This window comes from Labrus mixtus, chromosome 18 (genome assembly GCF_963584025.1).
Source record: "Labrus mixtus chromosome 18, fLabMix1.1, whole genome shotgun sequence".
NCBI lineage: Eukaryota > Metazoa > Chordata > Actinopteri > Labriformes > Labridae > Labrus > Labrus mixtus.
The window spans coordinates 16652329-16666505 of NC_083629.1; the positions used below are offsets into that span (position 1 = coordinate 16652329).

The following is a 14177-nucleotide window of genomic DNA, read 5'->3' on the forward strand; positions in this document are numbered from 1 at the left end:
AAAAAGAGATTTTCATCTCACTTAAATAAAGGTTTAATCAAAAAACATCATCGTTTTTACCATCAAACAGAAACTCTTAGCATTACTGCAACTGGCACATCAAACTCACCTTTGTTGCACAGCAGGCATGGTGGGCTCCTTCAGGCCTTGTGATTCTATTGTTTCCTGCAGCTTCCTCAGCTCCCCCAGCAGCGTCCTCTTCCTCAGGCCCAGGGATCTACTCTGCGTCTCCTTCTGGAGGCCCATCTGTTGGCCGGCCAGTCCACTGTCAGCCTCCTCCAGCCTCCTCAGCAGAGCAGTCACCATGTCCAGGCAGGAGGCCGGGACTCCATCCCTGGTGACGGTCAGCCTGGCCCCTTGAAGGAGCTGATCCAGCTGAGGAGCCTTTTCTTGCAGACTGTCGATGCTCTGCCGGATCAGAGCCAGCTTGGTGCGACAGTCCTGCAGTACCTGAGAGTCGCTGCAGGGGGCGCCTTGGACTCCTGAGATGTCTTCATCTACAGTACGCATTGACATGAGGAAGCGGTCGAGGGCGCGGGCGGATGCTTCGCTCTTGCGGACCTGCTGTCGAAGCTGATCAAGGCTCGCTTTGTGAGTCTCCACCACGCGGGACAGAGGGGGGCAGTCTCTGGGGCCCAGATCACTAGATTCAGCGTCCAGACGTGAAAGCTGGTCAAGCTCACTCTGGATGTTGTCATCCAGTTCCTGTCACAAAAGAAGACGAGAAGAGAGGATTGTGTGAAATCTAAGGACTCTGGATTTAGGGATTAGGTTACACCATTGAACCTATATTAATATGGATAATGCGTCTCTGTCTGTCTCCTTCTGTGGTTCAAAAGTGAAGCCAAAATACCCCTACGACCGGAAATGTAAATTGCAAATTGAATCAATGAACTCCAGTTCTTTCCACACATTTCTGCTACTTTCCACAAGTTCCTGCCCTATTTTTTAAGAAAATGTTTGGGTTTCTTTTGCTGTGGGTTAAGAGTCAATCATTTCTTTAAGTGAAAACTTTCTTTGGCGGAAGTTGACTTTCAACTTTCAAGATTTGATGATATAGGTTGCACTATTTTTCAGCATAGACTTTTAACCAAACCAGGGTTCAGAGAAGACTCACAATTGATAATGTCTATATCTGCTTACACTTTAATAAAGTAAAGTTTAGCTAAAGAAAGGTATTTGAGTGTGAAAGAGGACCTTGATATCTTTGAGGATGTTGGTGTTGGCCAGGGTGAAGCCGGTGATGTCTTTGGGCTGTCTCAGGTAGCGGTCGAGACGGTCTGTGAAGTCCACCATGTGGTTTTCAGTGGAGTCTATCTGCCTAAGGGCTGCGCCCAGCGAGCTGCCTCTCTTCTGCAAGTTGGACTGCTGGCTGCGCCACTGCTCCTGAAGCTCTGCCTTCTCCTGCTCCAGACCAGGGTTACCGCACTGGGAGCACTGGTTTGCATAGTCAGACCACAGAGACTCTGTCTCCTGTCTCAAGAACTGTTAAACAAGAATATCACTTCAGGATTACTGGCATGTTAAAATGAGTGATTCACTTTTCTACAAGATGTTTAAAGATGTCACATTCTTCCAAGCTTTCGTTGTACCTGTATTTCTTGGAGCCTTGTGTGCAGGCCTTTGAGTGACACAGAGTCAGAGGGAACATCTTTGATGCTCTGTTCATTTTTAGCCAGTTGGGCTTGAAGAGTCTTCTTTGAATTCTCATATCTGGAGATTTTATGAGTTAAAGCAGACAGTTAAAGTCAGCAAGTAGACTGGAATATAGTGACTAAAAGGATGTAACCAATGTTAGATTATCTAAGCCTGAAATGTGCTTTAATCAGTATACCTTTCAACAGCCTCCTTCTTGGGGACTTCTTCCTCTACGGACGTCTGCTTTTCAACCTCCTTCCTCTCCACACTCACAGTCTTCAATTTCACTGGAGCCACCTGAAAAAGATGTCGTCTTTCTTAACAGTTGCTCAGAGGCAGCCGATGCAAAATTAGCAGACAGTTTATACAGGGAGTATAAATGCAGAAAATATTGAAATGTAGAAATGTAAATGTAATGTGACTGATGAAGTAGTACCATTTTTTAAACCATTTTCCAGAATTGTTTTAAAGAGCTTAAGTAGTAGACTTTAAACTGAAGAGTAGAGTGTTTGAATTAACCTTTACCTCAGTTGAGACCTGAGGTTTGTCAGATGGTCTTGTAGGTTCTTTTTGTGTGTTCATTTCCTCACTGAAGGAAACAGGTATCCTGTAAACAAACAAATGAGCATCGTTTCTATTAAGTTTTCCTTAATATTTCGATTTTTTACGACTGAACAAGACACAAGTTGTATTTAAATAGCGCCAAAATAAATCTAGGAAAGCAGTTAATAAATCACCTAGAATCAGGGAGTGGTGCATCTTGGTCTCCGCTGAATTGGCGCTGGATGGCTGCCAGCCTGTTCTCACACTCCCTGAGCTGAGTCTGGGCCAGGCGGTGAGCATCCTCAGGGCTCAGGGTGTCACACAGATCTTTCAAGGCCTGAAGGTGCTGCCCTGCCTGAGCAAAGCTGGCATCCTCTGAGATACAAGCCTGGAGAATGTTGATGGAGTGGAAAAGTAAGTAATCAGGGATGTAATTTACTGGTTTAAAACCAGATGATTAACAATACGAATTTGGAACAAGTTATATTTAGACACTTAATAACATAGACACTAATCTGCAGCCACACCGGCCCGTAGAATGCTGTTTTACTCTTCGTTTGAAAATGTGACTTCTGTGTTTCCACTGAAGAGAATTACAGTTGCAGGAAAAAGTATGTGAACCCTTTGGAATTTCTTAGTTTTCTGATTAAATTGGTCATAAAATGTGTTCTGATCTTCATCTCAACAATAGACAAACACAGTCTGCTTAAACTAATACCACAAAAACAATTTTATGTTTTCATGTTTTTGTTGAACACAACATCTAAACATTCACAGTGCAGGGTGGAAAAAGTATGTGAACCCCTAGGCTAATGACTTCTCCAAGAGCTAATTGGAGTCAGGAGTCAGCCAACCTGGAGTCCAATCAATGAGACAAGATTGGAGGTGTTGGTTAAAGCTGCCCTGCCCTATAAAAAACACACTCCAGTTTTGAGTTTGCTATTCTCAAGAAGCATTGCCTGATGTGAACCATGCCTCGCACAAAAGAGCTCTCAGAAGACCTACGATTAAGAATTGTTGACTTGCATAAAGCTGGAAAGGGTTACAAAAGAATCTCTAAAAGCCTTAATGTTCATCAGTCCACGGTAAGACAAATTGTCTATAAATGGAGAAAGTTCAGCACTGTTGCTACTCTCCCTAGAAGTGGCCGCCCTGTAAAGATGACTGCAAGAGCACAGCGCAGAATGCTCAATGAGGTGAAGAAGAATCCTAGAGTGTCAGCTAAAGACTTACACAAATCTCTGGCACATGCTAACATCTCTGTTGATGAATCTACGATACGTAAAACACTAAACAAGAATGGAGTTCATGGTGAGGACACCACGGAGAAAGCCACTGCTGTCTAAAAAAAAACATTGCTGCACGCTTGATGTTTGCAGAAGAGGACCTGGATGTTCCACAGCACTACTGGCAAAACATCCTGTGGACAGATGAAACCAAAGTTGAGTTCTTTGGAAGGAACACACAACACACACAGGCACAGCACACCAACATCAAAACCTCATCCCAACTGTGAAGTATGGTGGAGGGGGCATCATGGTTTGGGGCTGCTTTGCTGCATCAGGGCCTGGACAGATTGCTATCATCGATGGAAAAATGAATTCCCAAGTTTATCAAGACATTTTGCAGGACAGCTTAAGGCCATCTGTCCACCAATTGAAGCTCAACAGAAGATGGGTGATGCAACAGGACAACGACCCAAAGCACAGAAGTAAATCAACAACAGAAGAAAATACGCCTTCTGGAGTGGCCCAGTCAGAGTCCTGACCTCAACCCGATAGAGATGCTGTGGCATGACCTCAAGAGAGCGATTCACACCAGACATCCCAAGAATATTGCTGAACTGAAAAAGTTTTGTGAAGAGGAATGGTCCAAAATTCCTCCTGACTGTTGTGCAGGTCTGATCTGCAACTACAGGAAACGTTTGGTTGAGGTTATTGCTGCCAAAGGAGGGTCAACCAGTTATTAAATCCAAGGGTTCACATACTTTTTCCACCCTGCACTGTGAATGTTTACATGTTGTGTTCAACAAAACATGAAAACATATAATTGTTTGTGTGGTATTAGTTTAAGCAGACTGTGTTTGTCTATTGTTGAGACTTAGATGAAGATCAGAACACATTTTATGACTAATTTAATCAGAAAACTAGGTAATTCCAAAGGGTTCACATACTTTTTTCTTGCAACTGTACATGTTTTAACTTTATTTCGATTTTTAAGTTACTTTTCTGTGTATACTTCCTGTGTTTGACTCTTCCCACTCAAGAAAATACAGTAAAACAGCAGTCTCTTAAAGTGCAACTAAAAATAAGTAATGCAGTTACCAAGTCCCATCATCAGACATTCCGTTGAAGCATAAAGAAGAAGGAGGAACAAAGGTTAGATAAGCAGAGGACAACTGGCAGAAATCCCAGCCACCAAAGCACACCAGCTAATGGCTAATAGCTCTGATGGTCCAGCTACCTGGGCTTGGTTTTCTAATGGGGCGCTTAAGAGCATCTCACACTGCAGGGCGGCTTTGTTAAAGTCTTTCCTTGTTAATTCAAAACGTAATTGCTTCAAAAAGTCTGAGATCTCAGCTCTCACGGCCTAGGAGATAAAATAAAATAAATTCATAGCAATCAAAGAAAGTAAAAACACGCTATTCAATGATAGGTTTTTATGTGAAACCTTTTTTTCAATTTGCTGATATTTATATGAAAAACAGTTTTAGTATATTTATGGCATAAGCATAGGCAATTATCTAACACATTTAAACCTAAAGAGACATAATAGTCCCATTACATTTAACAAATGTAAACAATCCCCAGCAACTACAATCCCACACGTTACAAAACTGCCCCAGTTAAGTCGGTTGGTGTCCTACCTCCCACTGTGTCCTGACAGACTGGGTGTAGAACTCCATGTCTCTGAGCTCTGCGGGGGTACAAAAGGCTTCCATGCCCTCCGCTGCTCTCAGGAACTCCTCCAGCAACTCTGGGTCCAGGGTCCTCAATGTCTCCTAAGGGCAAAGGCATGAATTCAATTCCAGGCTAGAAATTTAAAAAAAAAATGTACATATCATATAAAACAACATATTAAACCTGGTGATGTTATATTATAACATCACCATGTTTAATCTATATTTATAAGAAAGCTGTGTTAAATAACATATTCTGTTACCGACTGATTTCCATCAATAGCAGACTATAATAGTTGTCAATAAGAGCAATCCGTTTAGTAAAGCAGATGGTTGCTAGGGCCGCAGCTCTTATCACAGACTCTGGTGGACGAACTGAAATCCTATCAATTTGCGGAAAAAAGTAAGGTTCATTTGATATCCGTCTTTAATTATGGAAAAGTAGAAAGGAGAGTATAACAACCGAGGAAGGAGGTTAAGGTTAAAACACAAAAACTCCAGACTATGACACAGACATCTAGAAAACTAAATATGGTTAACTAAGTAATCACAGAAGGGGACATGGTATGGGGTGTGGAGTCTTTAAGTCTTTGAGTTTTAAGTCTGCTGAATGGAAACCAAAAATGTCTGTCTCACACTGTTGTGGTGCCATTCTGCAATAACAACCCTCTCAAAATACATGATCCCTTACTAATTCTTTGACTTCCATGTGCTCTAATTTTATGGTTATTTTGCAAACTTAATAATAAAATGTACTTATTAAGTATGATATTACACAACAGAAGTGATTCATAGTGATCATGTTTACCTCTTTCACGGATGCTTGTTCAGACGATATACGTTTGTCTTGAAAAACATTGATGGTTTCCATGATGTGCTCCTGCAGACAGTGCTTTGCCTCCTCAAAACCATTTCTGGCTAAAGCCTGGGCCTTGGCATACGCCTCTGTGTAGGCCTGTGGTGGCGCCTGGGCCAAGGCTGGAGGTTTAATGCACAGATCTGGTGACTCAGCCTGAGACTGAAGCAGGACACCGACCTGGGAGATGGGAATAGTTTTGGCCTGTTGAGGATTGGGTTGTGGAGAAGACTGACTTTGAGGTTTTGACTGTGTTTGAGTTTGAGGTCTGGCCTGTGGGGGTGACTGAGCCTTTGGTTGTAATGTAGTTTGGTTTTTGGGTAGTGTAGGTGACTGATCAGGAATTTGGGGCTGTTGTGGCAATTGTGCCTGTGGTTTAGGTTGTGGCATTGATTGGGCTTTGGTTTGGCTTGGTGACTGAACTTTGGGTTGAGTTGGTGATTGAGCCTCTGTCTGTAGTGCAGTTCCAGATGGTAACTTTGGTTTTGGTTGTGATTCTGCCTTGATATGTGATTCAGTCTTGAGTTGTGGTGGCAAGTGGGGGTCAGGTATGGATCGGTCAGCCATGGTTTGAGTTGTTGACTGAACTTTGGGTTCGGTTGTTGACTGAACTTTAGGCTGAGTTGTTGACTGAACCTCTGGTTGAGGTGGAAATTGGGCCAGAGGTTTGGGTTGTGGAGCTGAGCCAGCCTTTGGTTGGGTTGGTGACTGAATCTTCTGTTGTGGTTGGAGCTGGGCCTGACTTTGTGTTTGTGGAGTTGGCTGCTGGAAATGTATATTGAACTGAGACTGCTGAGTCTGGACCTGCGGCTTTACCTGTACTGATGCTTGTGCCTGAATGTGTACTTGAGGCCTGGGCTGAGGCTGTGATGGATTCTGAGGTGGGACTTGGTGTCGTTGCTGCAATTGTGGTGGTATTTGTGCTTGCATCTGAGGCTGAGGGTGACGTTGAGTTTGAACCTGTGAATATTGCTGAGAATTAGGCAGAGGACAGGGCTGGGGGTAAGGCTGAGGCAGAAGTTGACGTGGTGCCTGACCCCAAGTCTGTTGCTGAAATTGGCCTTGTTGTGCCTGGATATGAAATGTATCATAACCTCTCATCTGAGGTTGTTGTTGCATTGAACTCTGGGATTGTGATTGAGTCCAGGGTTCAGTTTGTGGCTGTATCTGAGGCTGACTATATGGTGGCCTTATCTGCGAATAGCCAGGAGGCCCAATCTGAGGTACTGGCTGGGGTCCAGTTTGGGGCCACTGTAGTGGAACCTGACCTGTTGGATAAGCCTGAGAATGTTGAGCTTGACTCTTTTGCTGGGGGTGTGGTTGGGGACTTGGATGCCTCTGCTGGGTAATGGCCTGGTGTTGTGGCTCCTGTTGGGTTGTCCACTGCTGGGATGGAGACTGACCCTGGGGGTAGCCTTGTGGGTAAGGTGGGACTTGAGCAGGACCCTGAGGATGCTGGATGGACATTGGGGATGAAGCTCTTACTTGAGTCCACGCAGGAATTGGGCTTTGAGAAATATGGCCTGGGTGCTGAACTGATGGTTGAATATTCAGGGGGTACTGAGTCATGGGATGAGGATAACCCTGAGGCTGGAGTAAAGTCTGAGCTTGGGTTTGTTGTGTTAATGTTTGGGCATGACTTGGCTTGGCAATTGGAGTATGGGTTTGAGTCTGGACCATAGGAACAGCATGGCTTTGAGGATGGGCAATGGACTGAGGATGAGTTTGGGCCTGGACCATTGAATGGACTTGGATTTGAGACTGCATGGTCTGAGGATGAATTTGAGTCTGGGGCACTGACTGAGCATGGATTTGACTTTGAGCATCAGTTGGTGGCCTAGGGGAGGGAGACCTGACTGGAGCCCAGGATTGTGGGTGACTACGTAGCTGAACATGTGATGGAACAGGAGGTGGAATTTGGCCTGTTTGTGGTGCTTGCAAAGGTGAAGAAGGTCTGACCTGAGCCCATGTCTGAACTTGAGCAACAGCTTGGTTATGGGCCTGGGGTTGCATATGGGGTTGGGGTCCAGTAGGCATACATGTTTGGGGCTGAGTCCAGGGCTGAGTTTGAACCTGTGCCTGAAGCTGTTGTGTTTTTGGTCCCTGTGTCTTCGTGGGACCATGTGTTTGTGGAGGAACTTGTGCCTGTGATTGACCTTGGCTCACTATGGTTTGGGACATGATCTTTGTTGGTTGCTGACCATTTGTGGGGGACACACTTGTGGACTGCCTTGCCTGAGAAACAGACTCAGTTTGCATATGGGACTTATTTTGGACCTTTGTTTGTGGTTGAAGCTGAGCCATAGTTACAGTTAATGGTACAGCCATGGTCTCTGGTTCTGCATGTCTTACAGTAGGCTGTGGTTGTTTTTGTTGTTCCTTTTTCTGTTGCTGCAGCAATTGTTCCTGTTGCTGTTGTTGCTTGTCTTGCTTTTGTTGCTGCTCAGTTTGCAATTTTCCTTGCTGTTGCTGTAGATTTTGCGTCTGCTGGGTTTGGTTTTGTTGCTCCTTTTTCTGTTGTTGTGGCTGCTTGGTAGCCTTTGCATTTGCCTCATGTTGGGATATGTCTGTTAATGTATGCTTTGTTACAACCTGAACTGAGGCCACTGTTTCTCTGTCTGATTGTGGCTGCGGCTGTCTTATTTGAATTAGTTCCTGAGTAGAATGCTGTTCTGGACTTGGAGCAGGACTTTCAGGCTCTGCTGAGGCTGGCTTCTGAAGCCATGGGCGATTCTTCTTGGCCTGAGCCTTCCTGCTTTGAAGCTCCTGAGAACTGAGAGGTGCATTCCTTACAGGTGAAGGTTGAGATGAGGTCTGCTCCTGTGGCTCTGATGTCTGTCTGACTTGCGTTTCAACCTGGATATGAGTAACCACATGCTGCTGAACTTGAGTTTGATGCATGTCAAACATTTGATGCTGCACCTTATCTTGTTGTTCATGCTTTTGCAGCTGTTGTTGTGCTTGTGTTGGCACATTTTGCTGCTGTTGTGGTTGCTGTTGCTTGATTTCCTGGTGATGTAACTCTTCATCCACCTGTCTGTTTAAGTGTTCTTGCTGCAGTGGCTGTTGCTGGGGTATAGATCCTAGTCCCTGAGAATGCGCTTGTTCGTGCTCAACTATCTCTTGCCAGGCTTGAACTGTGCCTTCTGGCGGCGACTTTGTCCTTGTCTGCATTAGAGCTTGTGCGTAGGTATATGGCATTGTAGGAGAAACCTTTTTTTCATTGTATTCCTGCACCACTATCTTTGGCACAAAGGTTTCATGACTCTGATGAGTGACTAATTTTGTCTCCTGAGTGTGCTGCACGTTGTCTGACTGTCTCAGATGTTGAGGTTTTCCTTTAGCTTGGATAAATTTTTTTGATGGAGGAGAGCCATCTGGAGGGCTTCTGCTTCTATCTCTTCTTGCTCCTAGGCTGCTCAGCATACCTACAGCTTCCTGGAATTGAATTCAGACAAATAAGAAAACTGAAATTGCAATTTTACAAATACGGTATTCTCTGATATTCTTCAGCTGTGTCCTTCTGGTCTCAAGTACACAACATGCAAAACTCAAATGTTTTCCAATTCAATTAGCAAAAAGATGACTGACCTGTGACTGTGCAACAGCAGCTCGCACTCTGTCCTGCATGGCGGAGGCATGGAGATACTGGACGGGAGAGTTCTTCTGATTTGTCATCACCATCACCTGCAGATCCTGCTCCTCTGTGACCACCTGACCTTCCAGCTGAAGACCACGGGAAATCAGGACCTTGGGGAATATATGGTACTGTATTGAACAACCTTCAGGATTCATTATTAAGGTACAATAGGTTGTTTTCGATCTACAGCTGTTTCAGAGTAAGCAACATTTAGATCCACAGTCATTGTAAAACAACCTTTCAATTCTATAATAATCTTACCTTGGCTCGTGGGTCTTGGCCTCGCTGTTTTGCGCGCTCTGAGGCCCTCAGCAGCTGGTAAAGCTCCCTGGCTTCAGTCTCCCAATGCAACAGTTCAGCCAGGCGACTGTCCAGACCGGACACACTGTGTTGCAGCTCTGCACAAACCTGTTCTGCCTCAAACAAGGTCTTCATTACCTGGTGATATCAAGGGAAACGATTGTAATGAAGAGAAAAACGTATAGTACACTGTACATTCAAAAACAGGAGCCGCCAGTATCTATTTTGTTACAAAATGTTAAAAGCAAATGAAAACAAAAAGACTTGCATGTATTTAAACACAGATTTAAAAAGGATGTAAAACAAATAATACATACTTCAGGTACAGCGAGCTTCACTTTCTGGAACTGATCCAATGGGAATTCTTGGGAGGGAGCCAGTGCCCCCAGATCCACTTCTTTAATTTTCCTCATTAAGAACTGAAGGGCAGAAAGCAATCAATCAATTCTAGAGAGACTTATCTGGTCCCAATTCTCACAGGTGTCTAAAACAAACACTAGGTTCTAGATCAGTTGTTTCGAGTAAGTTGTTACTTACTTACTTACTTTTGCACGTAAATCATTTTAAATTAATACTTTAAGCGAAAGAACAAAGTTCTTTGAAATCGTTCATGTGATAACGTTGTTCAGACAGTTAACAGAGTTGAACAGCTATAACTGTTCTCCCCTCTGTATGGGTGTAAGTTATCCATTGATTAGTACCTGTATTCTCTTTCTGTAGGTCCGTAGGGGACCAGCCATGGCCTCCACAGGCTCTTTTAGAATGAGAGTGGCCTCCTTGATCATGGTTTGGATGTCCTGGGGTCTGAACTGCACATCAGCACTGGGCTCAGCCGTGCTGTCCTGGAAAAAGCACAAATATAGGTTTTGAAAAATCAGGTGAAATACAAAAAAAAATGTCAATAATAAAATAAACAACAGAATCTTGAAATACAGATAATGCTCTCTCAGATAATCAAATCAGATAAGCTTAAAGGACGGATTTGAGGATAGAACTATAGCACACCGTTTGTAGATCTAGTAATACCATCATTTCAAATAACACTTGCTTCCTGTATTCCATTACCACCATGGACATGATCAGTGGTGATTCTAGAGTCTGTTGGGGCCCTAGGCAAAACTCAATTGGGTGGGCCCTCGAACCAGTGTTCATCATCGTTATGTCTGCCAGTGTCCCGAGGTGTGCTCCTCTTCCTCTTTTTTTTGTTAAATTAGGACTATGTGGCTTTCAAAGCAGATGGTCAGAACAAAACAAATACTCTATCTGGACACACCTCCTTCATCCCTCACTACTCCCTTCCTATCTCACCAGCTAATGTCCTTGAGTAGCAGACAAGTGCTGAAAAACATCTGAGAACAAGAACAAGAACACAGAACTAAGAACAAGAAACCCAGAGGAACTTTGACTTCACTCTCTTTTCTAGGAAGTCATTACTCCACAATATATTTACATAGGATACATTTGATTTTGCCTTTATTAATATTCAGAATGTAGCATATTAAGCCTTCAATAGTCAACATGAGGAATCAGTGAAGCTGTTTTACAATACACTTGACTCCAACACCTTAAAACCTAATCACTCTCTTACACAATACGTTTAGGTGGAGTGCAACTTTCCTTTTGAAGCCACTCCCTAATAGCACTGCGTGAGAACAATGGTGACAATGGGACAATCATAAGTCATCAAAATCCCTGCTGTCACTTGTATGTAAATAAAGGAAGAAGAATCTAGGCCACCAGTAGGAGGTAAAACAAATCTTCTTACTCTGGTAAAGATATAGCCTGAAAGATACTTTCATAAATAACAAATGTAGCACATGCTTATTAGTATATGCATTCATTTTAAGTTAGAGACGAAGACACCAAAAAGGAATTTGACAAAACATGAAAATCAATTGTTTGTTTAACTTAGCAAAAATGCACAATTGACAATTCTTCACTGGTTCGCTGATTAGCTGCAGTAATACAACAGTAAATAAGCATTGGCTGCTCAGGTGCATGTATAAAATATGGCTCAAATAAAACAGCATCAGGTTTAGTTTTTCCCACCAACCAGGTTTTGCTTGTCGTGTAACTTACAAACGTGTTTCTCTTGACAAACTCGGCCCAGTGCATGTTGAGTCTGCGCAGCTCCTCTGCCAGGCTCCTGCTGGTCTGTGGGTCTGTGGACTCGATGAGGAAGTTACCCACCTCGTTCAGGTGGGCCTGTCGGGAGCCCCACTCAGCCAAAGACTCAGGTCTCACCTTCACGAAAACATTAGAATATTGAAGTTTGTATATGAAGATGTCTGACTGTGTGTTCATGCTGTATTGTTAATTTCCTGTAGTCTGTTTTGAAATGTCTTTTAAATAGAAGACATTAAAAAAAAGAAACATTCCCATTGGTTATTTTAAGGGTAGCTGGAAGTTCAAAGAAGTTTTTGTGTCGAGAAGTGATGAGAGACTGACACCCAGTGACATAAGACGAGCTAACTAGTTAATGGGTCATGGTTTTCTGCAGCTTAGAAAACACTTTTTTTCCCCGTCTCATTATTGAATGTGTTCTTTTTACCTCTGCTCTGTGCCCATGGCTGTGTGTTACAGAGCCCTGCTCCAGCCACGCCTGCAAGGAGCTGTGACAGTCGCTGTAGGAGTCCCAGGCAGACAGGACCCGTCCCATGGTGCTTTTGGTTGTTTTCACCTCTTCCAACACTACAGCTGTGTCCTCCTCCAGCTGCTTCACCTGCTGACTGACCTGGTTGTAATCTCCAGCTGAGGAGTAAAGCGACACGGCAGACAAAAAAACACTCAATCCAACAAAAGACTCAACAACTGGCCGGATCACCAGAGAAATGGTTTAATCAAACTTTAAGCAGAAGAAAAGTTCAAATAACCCTCAAATTCTAGATCTTATAAAAGGTCCTTAGGAATGAAAAGCACTTGTCACTGAAGGATCACTTACCAAGGGCAGATTTGCTTGAGTATTTCTCAGAAATCTGCTTTAGCTTATGAAGAGCGGCTTCCAACAAAGAAGGGAGCTCCTGTGTGTTCGACAGCTCCTATAAGATGTTCAAAGAAAAACGTTTTAGTCCAGAGCAGAATCAGACACACTCCTAACAAAAAGGAAACTAAATTAAGTGAGAGACTTCAACGTTAACTTCAAGTTATTGAACCTTATCAAAACACAGTTTGTTCTATGTTGCTCCGGAGAGCGGCACAAGACTAAAGCACATGCTATAACTTTATAACGCCATGATTTACAGTTGCTAATGTTAGCTTTACAATTCTTAGCATTACCTTATAATGTGCATCCTCCCACCACTTCCTCAAAACCACTCTCTCAAATACATGGGACTCATTATCAAAGATACCAGATCTGATTACTCACATGCCATTCTTGCAGGAGCACCCTGACAGCCTCTGGGGAGATATAGGGTCTCTTCCAGACCCGGAGTTTTGTCTTGATCTGCCCCAACAGATCCAAAACTGTGTGCCGGTGCTCCCGGTACTCCAACCTGATCCCGTGGTATTTGGCAGACACTCTAACACTGGTGAACCTGGTACAAAAAAAGGGTCCATAAATAATGTTATCAAAGTGATCAAAATAAAAGACCAAACTCGGTAGCCATTGAAGATTTAAAGCTATGAATTATTCCCCCAAAAAACTGAGGAGGAATCAAGCAGGGTAGAAAGAGACTCTTCAATCATGTCAACAACAAAGTCCCTATAGGACAACTTGAAACCTAATCACATTTATTATGATACACATCTCATACTTTCATGATTCCAAGCCAACATTTCTGGAAAAAAATAAAATATTCCTGACACTCATTGTGCTTCTCTGGTATCAATTTATAGAAATCAAAGCTCTCCATCTGAAACAATATATGCTTTGCCTTTATTAGCACATGACAGAATGATATGACAATACTGAGCGTAAAGTGCTCAGTTATTTCCTGTGCTGAATCTATCCTTGTAAGGGGCGTGACTGAAGCTCTATTTCTAGGCCATTTAGCTTAAGAAGAGCAAACACTTCATGTGAAGTGCACACAATGTGACACTTCCTGTATGCCAACACACAAGTCTGAGTGGGAAAGTCCCCTCACCTTCTCTTTAATTCATCCATCTTGTCAGAGGGAACCATCATGTTTCCATACTCATCCAGGTTCTGGAAGGACTGGAAGGTCTTCAATTGCTGAGGCATCTCATCCAGGCAAACCTAAAGCAACATGAAGCAGTGAGTACATGCACATGCATATTTATGATTGAATATATCCAACAGATATATCCTCATTTCTGCTCACACAGGTTTATATTAAAAT

General features: G+C 43.3%; 1 protein-coding gene across 1 annotated transcript in view; it reads right to left on the minus strand.

Annotated features, from left to right (window-relative positions):
- syne2b (spectrin repeat containing, nuclear envelope 2b) overlaps positions 1-14177 on the minus strand; it is a 136866-nt gene that overhangs the window by 102332 nt on the left and 20357 nt on the right. The window contains exons 13-30 of the mRNA XM_061063570.1: positions 13962-14074; positions 13244-13412; positions 12818-12914; positions 12428-12627; positions 11956-12120; positions 10578-10718; positions 10194-10295; positions 9838-10014; positions 9528-9686; positions 5889-9374; positions 5048-5182; positions 4645-4770; positions 2376-2569; positions 2164-2245; positions 1835-1935; positions 1593-1713; positions 1198-1485; positions 110-705 (exon numbers count right to left, since the gene is read on the minus strand). Coding sequence (XP_060919553.1) covers positions 110-705; positions 1198-1485; positions 1593-1713; positions 1835-1935; positions 2164-2245; positions 2376-2569; positions 4645-4770; positions 5048-5182; positions 5889-9374; positions 9528-9686; positions 9838-10014; positions 10194-10295; positions 10578-10718; positions 11956-12120; positions 12428-12627; positions 12818-12914; positions 13244-13412; positions 13962-14074 — 6452 coding nt within the window. The remainder of the gene's footprint in view (positions 1-109; positions 706-1197; positions 1486-1592; positions 1714-1834; positions 1936-2163; positions 2246-2375; positions 2570-4644; positions 4771-5047; positions 5183-5888; positions 9375-9527; positions 9687-9837; positions 10015-10193; positions 10296-10577; positions 10719-11955; positions 12121-12427; positions 12628-12817; positions 12915-13243; positions 13413-13961; positions 14075-14177) is intronic.